Source organism: Brassica napus, chromosome C8 (genome assembly GCF_020379485.1).
Source record: "Brassica napus cultivar Da-Ae chromosome C8, Da-Ae, whole genome shotgun sequence".
Lineage (NCBI taxonomy): Eukaryota > Viridiplantae > Streptophyta > Magnoliopsida > Brassicales > Brassicaceae > Brassica > Brassica napus.
The window spans coordinates 48,730,742-48,742,419 of record NC_063451.1 but is presented as its reverse complement, the minus strand read 5'-3'; the positions used below and the strand labels follow the sequence as shown (position 1 = coordinate 48,742,419).

At 43.2% G+C, this 11,678-nt stretch overlaps 2 protein-coding genes across 3 annotated transcripts; one reads left to right on the top strand and one right to left on the bottom strand.

The window, feature by feature from the left end:
* The first annotated feature begins 79 nt into the window (after positions 1-79).
* LOC106426029 (kinesin-like protein KIN-UB) lies at positions 80-4,591 on the top strand. 2 transcript variants are annotated; one of them, XM_022711080.2, is made up of 17 exons: positions 80-370; positions 518-927; positions 1,008-1,229; positions 1,312-1,465; positions 1,543-1,692; positions 1,798-1,886; positions 1,962-2,165; positions 2,245-2,346; positions 2,432-2,566; positions 2,641-2,772; positions 2,970-3,102; positions 3,179-3,271; positions 3,355-3,480; positions 3,569-3,694; positions 3,772-3,915; positions 3,984-4,121; positions 4,221-4,591. In XM_022711080.2, the coding sequence occupies exons 1-17, from the start codon at positions 211-213 to the stop codon at positions 4,379-4,381; spliced, it is 2,679 nt and encodes an 892-aa protein (XP_022566801.1). In that variant the 5' UTR covers positions 80-210; the 3' UTR covers positions 4,382-4,591. The 2 variants fall into 2 exon arrangements, with proteins under 2 accessions (XP_022566801.1, XP_013722196.1); XM_013866742.3 differs by having other exon boundaries at positions 82-370; positions 3,993-4,121.
* On the bottom strand, positions 4,561-11,663 carry LOC106426028 (brefeldin A-inhibited guanine nucleotide-exchange protein 3). The gene is made up of 11 exons (XM_013866740.3): positions 10,269-11,663; positions 9,859-10,176; positions 9,335-9,689; positions 8,826-9,248; positions 8,395-8,687; positions 7,867-8,140; positions 7,117-7,616; positions 6,711-7,032; positions 6,258-6,615; positions 5,535-6,178; positions 4,561-5,439 (listed from the first exon to the last, which is right to left on the bottom strand). Exons 1-11 carry the CDS (start codon positions 11,444-11,446, stop codon positions 4,843-4,845), a joined length of 5,262 nt encoding a protein of 1,753 aa, XP_013722194.2. The 5' UTR covers positions 11,447-11,663; the 3' UTR covers positions 4,561-4,842.
* Between the last annotated feature and the right edge of the window lie 15 nt (positions 11,664-11,678).

The following is an 11,678-nucleotide window of genomic DNA, read 5'->3' as shown; positions in this document are numbered from 1 at the left end:
TCATTCAAAATTACGAACCGAGTGTGGGCCCCGCCATCCTCCTCCTCCACCACCATCACTACTGTTTTTTCTTTTAAAAATTAAAAAAAAAAAAGTAAATCCCCAAAATTGGAAAAAACCCTCCATTGATTGTGGTCTGGAAGGGGAGCATCTGCTTACCTCATTTTGAAGACGGAACTGATTAGTAAACCATAAGCAGCAAAGTGGCAAATGGCGTCATCATCATCGAGAAATGGTGGGACGAGAGGAGGATCCATGAGACCAATCTCTGGAGCTAATTCATCAAATCTGAGATCGTCTTCCTTCAAATCAAGGATTCCCTCCTCCGCTCCTGCTCCACGTCGCAGCTCTTCTGGAGGAGACAACGGAGGTGTCCCCCTATTATCTATCTATCACTGCTTACTTTTACTCTGATGCAATGTTTATTCAAACGTTTACTTGATTGATTAGTTGTTAAGTTTTCTCCATTAGATCTGCTCTCTCAAAAGTGTATATTTGCTCTCTTGTTGTTAAACAGTGCCAGGGAGAGTTCGAGTGGCAGTAAGATTACGACCTCGGAATGCAGATGAGTGCGTGGCTGATGCTGATTTTGCGGATTGCGTGGAGTTGCAACCTGAGCTTAAAAGGCTTAAACTTAGGAAAAACAATTGGGACACGGAGACTTACGAGTTTGATGAGGTCCTTACCGAATCTGCTTCCCAGAAGCGCGTCTACCAAGTGGTTGCCAAGCCTGTCGTTGAGAGTGTTCTTGAGGGTTACAATGGTACCGTCATGGCTTATGGTCAGACTGGTACTGGCAAGACCTTTACACTTGGTAGATTAGGTGACGAAGATACCGCTGCTCGTGGTATCATGGTCAGATCTATGGAAGATATCATTTCTGGCACCTCTCTTGACACTGATTCCATCTCTGTCTCCTATCTCCAGGTAATTTGCTTCCTTCCATCCTCTCTTTGTTTTTGTTTTTTGTTTTTTTTTATCTCACTTCTTTTTCTCCTGATCTCCAGCTTTACATGGAGACCATCCAAGATCTCCTTGACCCTAGCAACGACAATATTGCGATTGTGGAGGACCCTAAAACTGGAGATGTGTCCCTGCCAGGTGCCACCCATGTTGAGATCAGGAACCAGCAAAATTTCCTCGACCTCCTTCATCTTGGGGAAACACACAGAGTTGCTGCCAACACTAAATTGAATACTGAATCTTCTCGAAGTCATGCCATTCTCATGGTAATATTCCCACCCTCATTCCCATCCCCCTCTTCTCCCTAAGTCCGCTTGAGTCGATGATGCATTATCAATAATAGTTCAGGTTCATGTCAAGAGGTCGGTGGTGGAACACGAGGATTCCGTCTCTAATGAAACTGACAACTCATCTCACTTTGTCAGACCGTCTAAGCCACTTGTCAGAAGAAGCAAGCTTGTTCTTGTAGATCTTGCTGGCTCTGAACGTGTTCACAAGTCTGGTATAAACCCTTTCTAATAATCATTAGCTCTCTTCTTATGGGATTTTGCTCATGTTTCACCTCCTTACGCAATGCAGGCAGCGAAGGGCACATGCTGGAGGAAGCTAAATCCATTAATCTCTCTCTTAGTGCTTTAGGGAAATGCATTAATGCAATCGCTGAGAATAGCCCTCACGTTCCACTTCGTGATTCTAAACTTACTCGCTTGTTGAGAGATTCCTTTGGTGGTTAGTTATCTTATTCATTTCGTCAGTGTCTTTATTTCGGACTTCCTGCTATACTTTTGACTTTTCTGTATCATCATTCCCGTATATCTGTTGCTTGCATTTCAGGCACAGCAAGAACATCCCTTATTGTGACAATTGGTCCCTCTCCGCGTCATAGAGGAGAGACAACAAGTACTATATTATTTGGTCAAAGGGTGAGGTTTTCACTAACTTTACCCTTTCCGTAATGAGCAAGTCTACTGACACATTTTATTTTAAATCTTGGGCAGGCAATGAAGGTAGAGAATATGTTAAAGATTAAGGAAGAATTTGATTACAAGAGTTTGTCCAAGAAGCTTGAGGTCCAACTTGATAAGGTTATCGCTGAAAATGAGAGGCAGCTGAAAGCATTTGATGATGATGTGGAGAGAATAAATCAACAAGCACAAAATCGTATATCAGAAGTCGAAAAGAACTTTGCAGAGGCCTTGGAGGTTGTTTAATGCGAAATCCATTTAGCCAACCCGTGTTTTGTTTCTCTATACCTTCTGAAATCTCATATTATGTTTACAGAAGGAAAAACTAAAGTGTCAAATGGAATATATGGAGTCAGTTAAGAAGCTTGAAGAAAAATTGATCTCGAACCAGCGGGAGAATGGCAAACGAAATGGAGAGGTACTTGCCCTGTGACTATTATTATATGTTTTCCGGGTGATTTGGGTGCGCATCTTTAACTAGTACTTGTTACTTTGCATTGCAGGTCAATGGGGTTGTTACCGCTAGTGAACTCGCTAAGCTAAAAGAATCACTTGAGGAAGAAATAAAGTTAAGGAAGGCAGCTGAAGAAGAAGTTAACAAATTAAAAAGCCAGTCAACACTGAAGACAAGATCAGGGGTACCCAGTCTTTAACTTCTCTTTCGCTCTCTGTATCTCTCTCAATCATTTAACCAATCCCTCTGGCGTTTTAGGAAGGCGAAGATGCTGGAATATCAAGATTACAAAAGCTGCTGGAGGATGAGGCTCTTCAGAAAAAGAAACTTGAAGAGGAGGTCACCATTTTACGAAGTCAGCTTGTGCAGCTTACTTTTGAAGCTGACCAGGTACAAATTTTCGAATCTGAATGGGTCTGTCTCTCCGTAGGAATTGTCTTTATACATCAGATAAAAGGATTAGTCAATTTGCCATCTTTGATCTTGCACATTTTCTGATATCACCTGTTAGCCTACTTCTTGTGTAACTAGATAACAAATGTATGTTATGAATTTGTCATCTTGACCGTTGATTATTATTCTTACAGATGAGAAGATGCTTGGACAGAGGTGCACCGGGGAATTCATACTCTGACACGGACTCATTACCATCACGTCATTCCCAAGCAAGAGAATCTGTGAACGGACAGAAGGCACCATTTGCTACACTATGTGAACAAGGTAATGGGGATTTCATCTAAAACGTATGAACTATGTCTATGCGGTTCGTATAACTTTCCATACTCTTTTGAAACAGTGGGTCTACAAAAGATCTTGCAATTGCTCGAATCAGATGATGCAAACATCAGAATTCATGCTGTGAAAGTTGTGGCCAACCTAGCAGCTGAAGGTAAGTTTTGCATCATTTCTGAGGGTTCAGTATCTCTTACTTCTGCTCTAGGTCCTCAACAGTTGACCTACTTCGATAAGCAGAGGCAAATCAGGAAAAGATCGTAGAAGCTGGAGGGCTTGCATCATTGCTGATGCTTCTCAGGAGTTACGAAGATGAGACTGTCCGAAGAGTTGCAGCTGGTGCAATTGCGAATCTCGCAATGAACGGTAAACTCATTACTGATCAGTGGTAGTTGTTTGTGTAGGATACAACGCTGATGATTTTTTTAATATAATTTATTTTTGGGGGTAACAGAAGTGAGCCAACAACTGATTGTGGACCAAGGAGGAATCAGCTTGCTATCGTTAACAGCTGCAGATGCAGAGGATCCGCAGACCTTACGAATGGTTGCTGGAGCTATTGCCAATCTCTGTGGCAACGGTAAAAAAATAACACTCCAACAACCTTTTTCTTTTCTAACTGTCCAAAAATCTGAAACATAATGTTGGATGTGGCAGACAAACTTCAAGCAAGACTATGGTCGGATGGTGGAATAAAGGCGTTGTTGGGAATGGTTAGATGCGGACATCCGGATGTTCTTGCTCAGGTGGCTCGAGGAATTGCCAACTTTGCAAAGTGTGAATCCAGAGCAACCACGCAAGGTAAAGCTCTTACCAGTATTCTTTCAAAATGTTTATTACTGGGGGGAGGTTAATGTGAAGAAAGAAAGTGTATGAAGGTGTGAAGAGTGGGAGATCACTGCTAATAGAAGACGGAGCTCTTCCCTGGATAGTACAACATGCTAACGATGAAGCTGCACCAATCAGGCGCCACATAGAGCTCGCTTTATGCCATTTGGCCCAACATGGTTAGTGCGCCATCCTTATCTCTCTTTTGTTGGTCCTCTTGGACAGCTACCTATGTGCACTGACAACATTTGTCTTGATTTGATGTTTGGTGGGGGCAGAGGTGAATGCGAAAGAGATGATAAGCGGAGGAGCGTTGTGGGAACTGGTGAGAATATCAAAGGAATGCTCAAGAGAAGACATTCGAAGTTTGGCTCATCGTACTCTCTCGTCCAGCCCCGTCTTCCGCTCTGAGATCCGCCGCTTAGGCATCCACTTTTGATTTCTCGCAATAATGTATGTAATAATAATAATGTACTTTTTATAAAACTATCCATCACCAACAAACATTCTCCATTCATTCAATTTTTGTACTAACCTATTGCATCTCTCTTATTTAGTTTTAATGTTCGCTATTATTGTTGTAAGACCATGTTTGCGTGATTTATTCAAACCTCAATATAAAATAAAGAAAGATTCGTTTTAAGACTTATTATGCAATGTGTCATAATCATAGGCTTGTCTAATATTACAATTTACATAGACGAAAAACAACATATCCGACCACAACTCGTGAACGCTAATCTCTGCCCATTGCTACCAAACATTGAAAGAACAAAAGCAGCAGCAAATGTAGTAGAAAAAAAAATTAAGAGAAGCAAATCGAAAACCGAAGGGGGAGGGAGTGAAGGTAACAGAAAATGAAAAAAAAAGAAGAGTATACAAACCTCGCAGAGATAATAATCAGGAGCAAGAGTGGAGGAGAAGAGGTCCCATTGATCTCTGAAGCATATCACTAAGAGCTACTTGTACCTCTCCACCTGACCCATGTTCACAGCTTATCAACGTCGCTATCAGAGGAAACAGCTCCGGCAAGTTCTTCTTGAACAGCGACTCTCCCATGTTTCCCAGCGTCTGAATCGCAGCCACCACTAGCGGAGCCCTCGCCGTTAGCTCCTTGCGTTTTCCTGACCCCGAGGGAACCGCCCATCTAGACGACTGCTCCTTCGAACATGAAATTTCCACGTAAAACTCCAACACCTCTCTGCACAGCCTTATGAGGTGGCTTTCTATCTCCGCCTCCTCGTAGCCCAAGGGCTGGTCTGTTATGAGGTTGTCTAAGAAGGTCATACATGTTTGGAAAGATTCGTTCTCCAGGCGAAGGAGAGGAGCTTCTTGGGATTCAGGGGACGACCCAAGCTCCTGAAGCTTGGCACGTAAGACTGTGTCGGCGTTGATTTTGTGAGCGTTGGATGCGACGCCGTGCATAGCGTCATAGAGCATCAACATGTGTTTGGCTGCGAGAGATGTACGGTACATAATGTATATATCTGTTACCGCCTGCAAATAAAAGAACACATATACTCATAAGGTTGATTATATATGTGTGTATATCCATGCTTGATCACCAAAGAGGCTGAAAGATATCGACTGACCTGGATCACAAAAATCTGAATTGAAGCTTTGGATTTGGCATCTGCTACGGCAGCATGAAGCTGCCTGTTTCTTCTTCTCAGTGCGTCGTTGGTATTTTCACTAGTTTCATCCTCATTGCTTACAACGTCCTGCGTCAAATCTTCACTGGTAACGAATGAGAAGTCAGGGGATGTAGCATCTGCCGCTTCTTTAATACATGACACAACCTCGTCCCATTGTTCGTCTGAGAATTGATGACCCACGTCTCTCATCAGACGTACGAGCGACGCAATGCCCGCACCAGCAAGACTTTGGTGAGGGCGTTTTATCAAGCTTACGAATAGCATCAGTACTTTCTTAAGGAGAGGGTTAACCGTCTTGTAGAAATTCACAAAGAGATCTACAACTAGCTGCAGAGCTAACGAGCATGTCTCGTAGAGCCAAGACTCTTGGTCGACTTCCCCATTATCAGCTGAATGCTCACCAGGCGGGTCAACGTCGTCGTGACGCACATAATCAAATATCCGAAATAAAACAGACTCGAAAACCCGTTCCCATAAGGACAGACTGAAATGGTCACCATGGTTCCGCAGAGTATCAAACAGGACTTTCAACGCAACCTTCCTTATTTCTGCTCTTGGGTCGAAGCTAAGTTCAGATAAACCTGCACGGCAAGGAAAACCGCTGTTGAGATTTTCAGAGAAGTGAAATGCAAAGATGAGTGCTGCAAAGTAACGGCTTACCAGCTAACAAGGGAAACCAAGAATATAAATCTTCATCGCTTTCTAGAAATTTCCCACTATCATGATTCCCGCCCTTTCCTCCCTGTGGAGAAGATGGAGGGTTCCTCCTCAATGATGAACCGACAGAGCCTTCAGCAAGTTTTCTCGCGCAATATTGCAGGAACGAAATGGCTTGGAGACTGATATCTTTCTCAAATTTACTATTGGTAAACGCAACAAGGCAATTCACACAGTCTGTGAAGGTGGTTGTCTCTGTCTCTGTGATGTGTGGGAAGTAGTCTCGGATTATCTTCTCAACCATTTCAAAAGACAGGAACACAATATTTTTATGTGCATCGTGCGCTGCTGTCGTGAAAATCTGCAAGAGCAAACATATTTCAGTAAGTACATCTGTCATCAAAAACAGAGAGAGAGGCATCATAGCAAGAGCAGGGGGTTTGATAGATCAAATACCATGAACATGCTCTTCCATCCAGACTTGACACTGTTAACACGTGATAAAACCATCTGTGAGACACATCGTATAATCAATTCCCTGATCTCAACAGCACCACTTTTGCGCATGACGACAACAAAAGGTTTCATAAATTCATTTTGGAAGTTATAATTAGCCAACTCTTCCCGCTCTAAGAATTTCATAGACAGCTGGCGCAAGGAATCCATAGCAAAAATTGCAATGGAGAGATTATCAGAACAGCCAATAGCCACAAAGAAATCGGAGAGCACATGCCAGATGCTCGACCAGACAAGTCTTATGCGATTCATGTTATAGTGCCTGCCATTGTAACCAACATAATACAAGTAAGAGAGAATTTGAGCAAGACACAAAAGATATTATTGACAAAAGATTGATCCTTACGCTATTTCTACAATCTTTGTAAGGCTGAAGACTCGTGGATCAGATGGAGATCGCAATTCATCCATGGAAACTTTGCAGAGTGCTTTAACGAAGTCAATTATGGCTTCACTGTTCAATCTTTGACTACGCGTAAATATCCTACTCATGTCACCAACCTGTTCTAGCAAGTTCAGATTGGATATCAGGTTGTTCATCTGCTCAGATGTCACCGTATTAGAGGCCTTGCCAGCAACACCAGAACCATCGTAGGAACCCCTTATCACAGCAGAAGCAGCATACTGAAGTTTTCCAGGTGTTCTTTCTTTAACTGCAGGTACTGAATTTGACTTAGCCATTGGAGAGTTTCCTGACTCGGTTTGAGGAAATGCAAAGAAGGTAGCATCAGGAGGCGCTCCTTCCCCCAAGAGATGAAGATGTTCAAACCGAGAAACACAAGTCAATATATGCTCCCAAGCATCTTGCAGATAGTTACCTTCTTCCTCTGCCAATTTGACTATTGCCTGTCAGTGAATAAACCAAAACAATTAATCCATAGAATCCGCTTCTTATCATCCAAAGTATCCAACTCAATTCAACAAAGAAAACAGAAAAGCTTAAAAAGAAACAACGCACGGTTTTTCCCAAGATTTTCTAACACAAAATGTGAATGCTAATCCAACATAGAATAAAACTTAAAACTGAATGAGATTTTCCCTAACTCTTCTTTTACCCAGAAAATAAGGAAAACAAGTTGAGAGAAAGGATACCAACCTTTATGGCCTCAATGTTTTTCTGCTTGATATCAGCAGGAGAGTGGAGAGAAGTAAATTTTGCTAGTGATGTCACAAAGGCATCTCTGTGCGTCTTTAAAGACATTACAGAAGTAACATGGATAGCATGGTGAAAACCCTCCAGACATAATGTCGTAATGACTGCATCATCACTCTGGTCAAGTGGAACACTGAAAGCAGCCAACATAGGAGCCCAACACACCTCAACCATAAATCTGAGAATAACTACATCCGAGGCTGCATAATAAACTGACCTACAGTGGAAAAAAAAAATCATAAACCCGAGATACACTTTCGGGTAACTCCAATTATAAATATCATAGCTAAACTGAAAACAGACATAACAATAAGAGCAGAGTTGACCTGGCCAACCAATGAGCTACTATCAAAAGATAAGATTAATGATGCCCAAAAGAGAAAAGATGGACGAAGAATCAACTTCCATGAAATAGATTACTGAACAACAGCGTGCAAATTAAAAAAAAACAAGTTAAAGTAAGCTTCTTACTCAGATTTGCGAGCTTTTTCTTTAAACCTCTCTTGCATATGCCTGATAAGATCATCACTGGTCTCCATGTACAGATCGTCACCACGCCTAGGAACAACAATATTTAAGATAGTATCCAAGCCAAGTAATCGACTTGAGTTTGCCGGCTGCTTCTGTTGCGGACCCAAACCATCATCCTTCATCTTTATTTCATTTCTAGATATCCTTTCATATAATGCACGCAGATATTCCTCAGGCAAGTCTTTCCCGTCATCTATCCCACGATTATTTCTAATAAAACCATCAGCCGTCATCTGCACGTTGTGATTGAAAACTTTAGAAATGAATTACCTTGTCAAGCAATTGTATCACAAGCTTCAAACTTGATTATACTAGGATCTTCCTAAAGAAGGAATTCAGTAAGGTATTAAGCGAATCAGCTCAATATGTACCTTGCTCTTAACCATAGGGTTATGTGCATCTGTGTTGAGCAAAATGACAGAGTAAGCGAGTACATATGCCGTATCAGCGCTAGAGAAAGCCTTTGGGTTACATTTACAGTAACGCTCCGCAAACTTCTCCATGATACGATCAATTTTCTGTGCTTCTCCTGGCAGCCTAAAGCCCCTTAGAAAGGCTCGAATGGCCTCATCAAATTCCATGCCTTGGAAGTCGAACGAATCCACATATGCATGCATCACTTTAAGGGATAGGTCTTCTCTTTCCCCCAGATAATCCCCTACCAACGTCTTGTTCAACCCCGATGCATCTTTCAAAAAAGCTGCTATTTCCTCTGGTGAATCTCCCACCTTGTTTGCCTTGATTAGAAACTCAATACCTTTCTTAGGTTTCTGGTTGAAAATAGAAATACCTTCCTGCCATCATTAAAATCATATCAGTTTTTAGCTGAGACTGAGACGAAAGAAAATAAGTACCGAATTAAATTAATGTAAAGTTCTACCTGAAGTTCAAGTTTGTAAGCTCGACGTTGCTCTATTGCTAAGGCATCCGAAGTTCCACTGGACAATTCAGACTGAGACTCTGATCTTTCAAACCCTCCATGGCCCCCGTCCCCCTTACCGTTTTCCACCGGATGGCCCCCTTCTTCAAGATTTCTATCATCAATTTCTAGCATTTTTGCTGAATAAGGATCTGGAAGACGCAACTGTTTATTCACCCAGTCTCCCATGGACCTTAAAACAGCGACTAAGCACTTAAGGGCTTCAAGTTTCATGGCTGCTTCTTGTGGTGGCAACAAGGTAGTAACCATGCCAGGAGGCACCCCTTGAGCAGTTTTAAGCAGACCATTGACCATCCTAAAAACAAGGTACAGAAAACAAACACGGAGATGAATGTCACTTCAAATAGTTATTGATCTCAGCTTTTATACCACAAATAAAAAACATATACAGGGCTAAGACATCACTGTCACTACAAATGAGGTTTTCTAATCTAGTGACATAGAATAAGGCAACAACAGCATACCTCTCAAATATATTGGATGAATTGACATCGCAATCGTAGTTGATGAAGATATCTACTAAAATCTGTGAATCAACGCAGAGCTTTTCCAGGAACCGAAGCACTATCATCTTCTGTTGAAAATCAGGTTGAGCGACATTCTCTAACACTCTTATAACAATCATAGGGAAGAAGACCCCAATCTCTGCCTTCAGCCCAGCACGAAATCTGGAAACCAGACTAAGTAAAATCGAGCAGGAAAGCTGGAAAATGATCATAAGATTTGAGGCACTGTTTTTCAGCAAGGAGAGACACAGATACTGCTTGATGGCGCCTAAGAACCTGTTTCATCACGAAATGAAGCCAATTTTCAGAAGAAACACGGATAACTATACTACAGTACTTAATAATGAAAGAAGATAAGTAAAACAAACCTGTCGCTAGTTCTAAAGACAGCACCAGCATTCTCGAGCAGAATCTTCAACAGCTCGAGAGCCACAATCTTTCCCCTCATCAACTCTGGATCTTCCTTGGGAGGCGTCTTCATGGAGAGCTTGCAAAGAGCCCTGAAAACCAAGAAGGCGTCTCTTCTCAGCTTATTCCCAATCTGGACCTCAGAATCATCGTCTTTCTCCACTTCTCCATCGGCCAGCTCCCCTTTCCTTCCTTCGAGGGCGGACTTGTACATACTAATCTCCCAGTACTTGGCATCCAACATATCCTTATCGGTGGAGTCCAACAAATCAGTAGGATTGGCAGTCCCAGGCAATGAAGTCTCGAAGGCCCCATCGTGGCCGCCAAAAGTGCCCTTGGAGTTAGCTGAGGAGTTGAAGACTCCATCAATGTCCTGCATGATTTTGGTAATGAAACCTTGAACGGACTGAGTGGTGGAAGGGTCAGACTCAGAGGATCTGCCGGTGGGCTCCATGAGCTCGGCGACGACGATGGGCTGAATGGGGACAGTGGAAGAATCAGCCTCCATTCTCCGGAAGACGATGACAGACATCTGGACGAGGGAGGCTTTAGCGGTGGCCTGATTAACGGCGTTTCTGCTTCCTAAGTAGATACCGTAACAAGTCCTGACGATCTGAAGCAGAGAATCTCCATGGATCCTGAGGGAAATAGAAGTGACGGCAGTTAAGAGCGTCTTGAGGAGGAGGAGCTCGAGCGCTTCGTCATCCAGCTCGTGACATTTGCAGACGGTCTCAATGAGCTTGGAAAGGAGAAGGGCCTCGGGAGCGCCGGTGGGATCGGCCTCGCCGCGAAGATAGCCGTGGGCAATGAGCTTCTGGATGCAGTCAAGGGCGGGATCGACGATCTTGAGAACGCCGGTGGAGGAGGCGTTGATGAGAGGGCTGAGGATGAGCTCGGACTCGGCGAGAGAGTACTCAGCGGAAGCACCGTCGTGAAGGGGGCCAGGAAGGGAGGATCCAGAATCAGAGTCAGCGTCAGCGAGAGGGGAAGAATCGTCGGGGGATCTGAGGCGAAGGATGAGGGATTTGCACTCGTGAGCGAGCTTGGAGTGTTTGCGCCAGGAGGCGTTCTTAATGATCTTGTCGAGAGAAGGGATCACGACTCGGGCTAAGCGGGAATCGGCTTCCGTAGAAGCCATTCCAGATTCGAGCGAGCGAGGGAGGGAGAGTGCGAGATCCAACCAAAAACAATCTTAGCAGAGGAGGGGCGGGGGGGCTAAGATTCAGTGAATTACATGTACGAAGATCGGAAAAAGAGAAAAAGTGAGCTCCCTTCTTCTTCTTCTTCAGTGAAGCGAGAACCAGATTTGGATTTGGATCGCCTCCTAATTTTTCTAAAATGATTTCAGTACCCCTTGGTGCGTTTCCATT

Coding starts and splice junctions, on each gene's coding strand:
- LOC106426029 (XM_022711080.2), top strand. CDS start 211: ATGGCGTCATCATCATCGAGAAATGGTGGGACGAGAGGAGGATCCATG. Junction 1,230..1,311: donor GAAGTCATGCCATTCTCATG/GTAATATTCCCA, acceptor ATAATAGTTCAG/GTTCATGTCAAGAGGTCGGT. Junction 3,272..3,354: donor GGCCAACCTAGCAGCTGAAG/GTAAGTTTTGCA, acceptor TTCGATAAGCAG/AGGCAAATCAGGAAAAGATC.
- LOC106426028 (XM_013866740.3), bottom strand. CDS start 11,446: ATGGCTTCTACGGAAGCCGATTCCCGCTTAGCCCGAGTCGTGATCCCT. Junction 10,177..10,268: donor GTCTTTAGAACTAGCGACAG/GTTTGTTTTACT, acceptor GTGATGAAACAG/GTTCTTAGGCGCCATCAAGC. Junction 7,617..7,866: donor AAAACATTGAGGCCATAAAG/GTTGGTATCCTT, acceptor ATTCACTGACAG/GCAATAGTCAAATTGGCAGA.